Source organism: Aedes albopictus, chromosome 2 (assembly GCF_035046485.1).
Source record: "Aedes albopictus strain Foshan chromosome 2, AalbF5, whole genome shotgun sequence".
Classification (NCBI taxonomy): Eukaryota; Metazoa; Arthropoda; class Insecta; order Diptera; family Culicidae; genus Aedes; species Aedes albopictus.
Genome location: NC_085137.1, coordinates 104411591 through 104417590, shown reverse-complemented (window position 1 = coordinate 104417590; position 6000 = coordinate 104411591). Strand labels below are relative to the sequence as shown.

The following is a 6000-nucleotide window of genomic DNA, read 5'->3' as shown; positions in this document are numbered from 1 at the left end:
CCAGTGCTTGACTCCTTCATGGTCGGATCAATTACCCTAATTCTACAGATACAGTACTTACAGTACAGTACAGTCCTTTTTTTTCAAGTAACTACTTAAACTTAAAAAAAAAGTTTAATCAATAACTTTTTATATGAATTGCAGCAGAAATATCTCTAGATTCCTGTAAAATTTGATATTTGTCGATATTGGTAACAGATATTTATCGATAACACATGTATTTTTTTCATAATCATTTCTGGTGATACTTTCCTGGTTGCCAAATGTCGTCAGAGATTTTTCGAAAAATTCCTCCTGAGAGTTAACTAAATATTATTCTACATTTTTTTTATTGAACCTTCTCAATTGAACTTCTTCAATATGTTAACAAGTATATTATCCTATACTATAGAACATCGTCAGCGATATCATTAGAAATTTCAATAAGATTGTAAAATCTCTTTCCGATGTTTTCCCAAATATTTCTCTTGTTTGCTATTAACAATTTACTCAGATTTTTTTTCCCACAAGAACTCTACCGGAAAATTCAGCAGCAATATTTTTCCATAGATTCCACCTTGAATTTCTCCAGATTCCTCCTATATATACATTCCGGAATTTCACTGCGAATTTCGCAATAAAAAAACAATCTTCCTTCAATTGAAGGTTTTTTATTAAAAATTAAAATGCCTCGGATTATCTTTTTTTTACCAATTTTGGGCTACATACGCCATCAAACGTGACGCGAAGGTGATTTAAAATGAATATGTAAACATACAGGCAGGGATGCCAGATGATTTTTGAAAAACCTGTGTCGCACTTTTTGTCCCATACAAAAATAAAATGGCCCCTCTAGCTCAATAATCTGTATTCTATATAATATGAAATTTGTTCGGTTGCTTAATAATCTGTATAATACAGATAAATCTGTATATATGGCATCCCTGCATATGTGTAAAAATTTTTCTCACCGTCCTTTCTACAAAAAATCATTTTTTATTCGATTCCCAAGTAACAATGAATGCTAAACAGTGAGAGTATTAGCTGAAAAATGTCTGGTTAATGGTGCCAAATGGAAGTTTTCCCACAGATTTACACATTTCTAAACATCTTTTCTGGAAATAGACGCAGCTAGTGGTTAAAATAGGCTCACGGTTCTTATTTTAATTTTTACACAATCAATAAATTTAATTGATTACTGATTAAGTGCATATTAAGCCTTAAAGCAGCCTTTCAATGAACCTCAAATCAGCTAAAGCTTGAATAAAATCACCAAAATTAGATGTTTAGGAGCTGAATAAAGGATGATTCCATTTGTTCTTAGCTTTTGTTCAAATTAAGGCTGATTTAAAATAGTTGGAGAAACGTTTGTACAGCATCAAATTGTTACATGGGTTCTTCTGCTTTTCGATGTACAAAGAAAATCAATTTCTAAGGGAATTTCTTGGGGCATTTCAAGAAAACCAATAACGAAGGGCGTTAAGAAAAACTGTTGCAACTGTGCAATTTATTTTGCTATTTATCGAAGTTCCTGATTTTCTGCATGACCATGGAGTTTTTTCGAATTTCAGTCACGGGAAAAGCGTTAATAGTTTTATATCAATGCCAACGTTTCGATCCTTGGCTTGAGTCTTCCTCAGTGTTCGATCTTGTTTAACTTGTAAATGCCCAGATCGTGTTTGCCTGGTATTTGTTCGACAAAAAACTGCACTTTCGACGTTCATCACCAGCACCCAATTAGGATGTTGGGTGGGTGGCATGAAATTGGAGAAACTCAAAATAAGCTGTCAGTGAAACACGAGGCTGCGGTTGTTATCAATCACCGTTTGGGTGTTAATGGTGTTTATCGATCAAAAACCAGACAAACGATCGTGTGCAAAATACTATTCTTACAAGTTAATCAAGATTAAATACTGAGAAAAATTCAATCCAAGGATCGAAACATTGGAAATGATATAAAAATATCATCGCATTTCCACAGTGTTCCATGTCACTGCGTAATATTATATATGTTCAATATTATTATTTGTATTTATGAAGTGATTGTCATAAACACTCTTTTAAAATCTAAAGTTAAAAACCGACCATGCATAACTTGCTCATTTCAATAGTTAATGCATAAGTCTACATAAATACTTGTGCAAATTTATTCCTTGTATCCCACCATATGTTTTGACCATGTTTGCAATGCGTCCTAAAATATTCCTCAAATTCTTCTGCTCCATTTTTTACACAAATTCGTAGTAATTACATTATGTCGTACTATGTCTTGCAACCATTTTACGCCCACCATAACTCATCAGTTTTTTACAATCAATTTAGTTTGCATTCGAGTAATAGTTAGCCGTAGTTGAAGATTGACGTAGTTGACAAATATTCGTTCACATTGCTAAAATTTCTAACAAGTGTCATCGAATATTGAAAGTGTGAAGAACTAAATTTCACTAGATTTGTTATTCTAGTAAATTTTAGTTCTTCTCGCAGAAAAAAAAATGCTTCTTACGTCTATTTTATTTAGCAGTGTATCGTAGATTGAACTGGCACCAAGCCGTACTACATTGAACGCACTCTTTCATTCCACGAACTGAACAGCACACAACTTTATCCAAGACCAGGCCATAAAAAACGCTACGTTCAGTTCCATCTACATTATCACAGAAATACTTTACTCTGGTACACCACTTCATGGCCCAACATATGTTGTTAATGCTTTCATTCAGCTGTGCCCATCATCATAGCATCATTTATGCTTTCAGCATTCTGCTCTCTTTCAAATACACCCATCCGGGTGTATTCGTAGAAGGCCTATAGCATAGCACTAGGTTAGTTGGGAGAGCAATGCTGTGTAGGTACATCTACGTCTGTTTCCCCCTTGTTCAACGGCCACGGAACACGCTCGCTCGTTCGCTTCACTGACTCAATGTTTGCTTTTTGTTGCTCTCGGTACGTCGTACCGTTCGTATCGTCGTTCCTCAGTGCTTCTGCTGACTGCTGCGGTCCTCTCGAATAGACGACACGGACTTGTTGGCTAGATAGACGCAGACGGGCCTTCGCGGGCAAGGGGCTCAGATAGAGCACGAACGAGATTACAACGACCAGCACGCTGCTCTGGAAAGTTGGCGGTGTTCTAGTTCTAACTCGAGTTCTAAGTGTGTGCAATCGTGTGTGTAGTGTTTGTGTGAGATGGTGTGCATCAGACACAGAAATAGCTCGTCGAGGTTTTGTGGAGAAATTGAAGAACACCAGCTTCCGGGCTAGGAGGGAACTTTCGAAATGTGAAAATGTTTGAATTTTGTCGCAATACTCGACGCGATGTCGGTGAGAACGCGAACTTGAATTGTGCTGAAACATGAGTTGATGAGTGTGCAGAGTTGCAAATGAGCGCGCACCCGAAGCGGACACAAAGGCATTCGCTTTTTGTTTTTTGTTCACGTTTTCTCGTTATTGTTTGTCGCCGTGGCTCCAGTAAAGCAGAACATACAATCCAATGAAAAATAAAAATTGAAATCAGCTACGGCAGCAAAACACAGCCAGAGCCTGTGGCAGTGCACAGTGTGTTAATGGTTGGAATCGGTTCGCGGCCCGCGATGTGCTGCACGGATTTGGTGGAAAATTGATTTGGAAATTGAAGTTTCGCGCAGACACACAGCAGAGAGATACAACGAGAGCGGGTGAGCCCAATGGTTGGCCTCTACCATCGGTGGTCGATTTTTGTGGCCAATCTGCTCCGGAGTTGCGAGAGAAAGTGAACGAACGTGCACACTGGTTTTTTCCAGCGTCGTGCTGAGTGAGCCGAATTAGAGGTCGCGAACAACTCCCAGCCAGCCAGCCAGGCGAAGCCCAGAAGAGGATTCGGGTTTCACTTTGGGTTGACAGAAAATGGCTCACTTCTCCATCTCGGAAATGCCGGACATGAAAGTGACGGACACGTTCCCGAAGAGCGGTCGTGTCACCGAAGGTTAGTAGGACACACTACACTTGGTTGGTTGGGTGTTGATGTTGATTGTAATCTGTTACTAACGATCTGTGTGTGAAAAGTACATTGTGCTCATTCCCAGTATCAAATTTCACGTGCTTCCCATGAAACGATCCCGGACGAGACGACGAAAGCAAACACGTTGCATGGTTTGATTGTGATAAGAAAGAGCATTCATACATTTATTCAGATTCATGTGCCATTGGAGCTAATGTGATGTGAACTAAACTAACTGAATGTGCTAACTGGGTAAAGACACTAACTATAGAAAGCAAAATTAGAGCATTGATAAGAATTATTCATATGTCTGTCTCAAATCCCCAACCAGATTAAGATTAGCACGGAATAAGGTATTCAACTCCTTTTGAAAGGACAACCAAAGATTGAAGGGTGTGGTTTGGGCGTGGTTGATTATAAATAAGCATTTCTAGATTCCAGGAATTATTATAAGGTGTGAAAATACTAGAAAAGTCTACAAGCAACCCTTTTGTTCGGTTCAGTTTAGTAAAATCTGTCTGGACTCAGACACTTAGCATGCACGAATCTGTGACAAGTCGCCGTAACATGGGAGCTAAGACAAGAAGAAAAAAAAACTTTGCTTTGATAAATTTCAATAGAAGTCCCTCACCTACTTGACTAACCTTATTTGAGAGAGAAACGAAGTATAAAAGTGACACAGTAATTCCTTCATATACATAGTACGCTAATTACAATTGAGTTGTAGGAGCCCGTAGCATATGGAATTTTATCAATTTTGTTTAAAAACCTAACCACACAGTGCAAGAATAGTGAGCTTATATGAAATGGAGACGCATGGTGGCGTACTTTACTTTGCGGTAAAATAAGACTGTCTTTTCCTTCTCTCTTTCCAATGACTTTAAACAACTTCTTTTATATCAGCAGAATAGCAGTATTAAGAACAATCAGTAAGTTTGCACTCACATGTTTGTAGCGTTTTTTGCATGGACAATATTGAACTTTTGTAAGAACCACAACACATGAAAAAACCCCTTCAGCTTTATGAAATTTGTGAATGGAAAAGGAAAATTTAACTCTCATCGGGAGAGCAACCAATTGACATGTACAGTCAGTCTAAGCTAAGGCCTCCAGTACACGAGGTCAAATATTCGACAAAGATAAGCTAAAGACGAATCATCTGTTTGACACTAATGAGAATCGATCGAGTCAAACCAGATGTTTGAGCATTGGTTGTTTTTTGGTCAAAAATTTGACCCTGTGTACTTAACGGCTTAGGCTAAGCTCAGGTAAAAGAACTCGAACTTCGAACTAACAGGTTCGAAAGCTTGAAGACAATGCCGATAGAAAGTACGTGGAAAAAGTCTTCCTATATAGAGGTTATACTGATTCTTGAAATAATTTTAATTCTTGAAATGAATTTGTTTAGTCCTTTTAAGTCAAATGTTTTCTAGATATTGTACTGGAAAGATCTAAGGGCCCATATAGCCGAGGCGGTAAACGCACGGGTGTTCAGCATGACCATGCTGAGGGTGACGGGTTCGATTCCCGGTCGGTCCAGGATCTTTTCGTAAAGGAAATTTCCTTGACTTCCTTGGGCATAGAGTATCTTCGTGCCTGCCACACGATATACGCATGCAAAATGGTCATTGGCAGAGGAAGCTCTCAGTTAATAACTGTGGAAGTGCTCATAGAACACTCATAGAAGCTGAGAAGCAGGCTTTGTCCCAATGAGGACGTTACGCCAAGAAGAGAGAGAGAGAGAGAGAGAGAGAGAGAGAGAGAGAGAGAGAGAGAGAGAGAGAGAGAGAGAGAGAGAGAGAGAGAGAGAGAGAGAGAGAGAGAGAGAGAGAGAGAGAGAGAGAGAGAGAGAGAGAGAGAGAGAGAGAGAGAGACTGGAAAGAAATGTAGCTCTTTACAGGATTTTTCTTGGAAGAACTCCCGAGAATTCCTCAGATAGCTCCTTCTGATATTCTATTTGGGATTCCTTTAGAAGTTCCCTCTGGGATCCATTCTGGGATTCTTAAAAGGTTATCCAGGTCTCCAGTTAGCCTAGTGGTTAAGGCTAT

General features: G+C 38.8%; 1 protein-coding gene across 1 annotated transcript in view; it reads left to right on the top strand.

The window, feature by feature from the left end:
* Positions 1-6000, top strand: part of LOC109417005 (myb-like protein AA) — a gene marked incomplete in the record, with an annotated part of 59140 nt that overhangs the window by 10464 nt on the left and 42676 nt on the right. Inside the window, 1 exon segment of the mRNA XM_029852834.2 lies at positions 3491-3937. Within this exon segment, the coding sequence (XP_029708694.2) occupies positions 3859-3937 (79 nt within the window).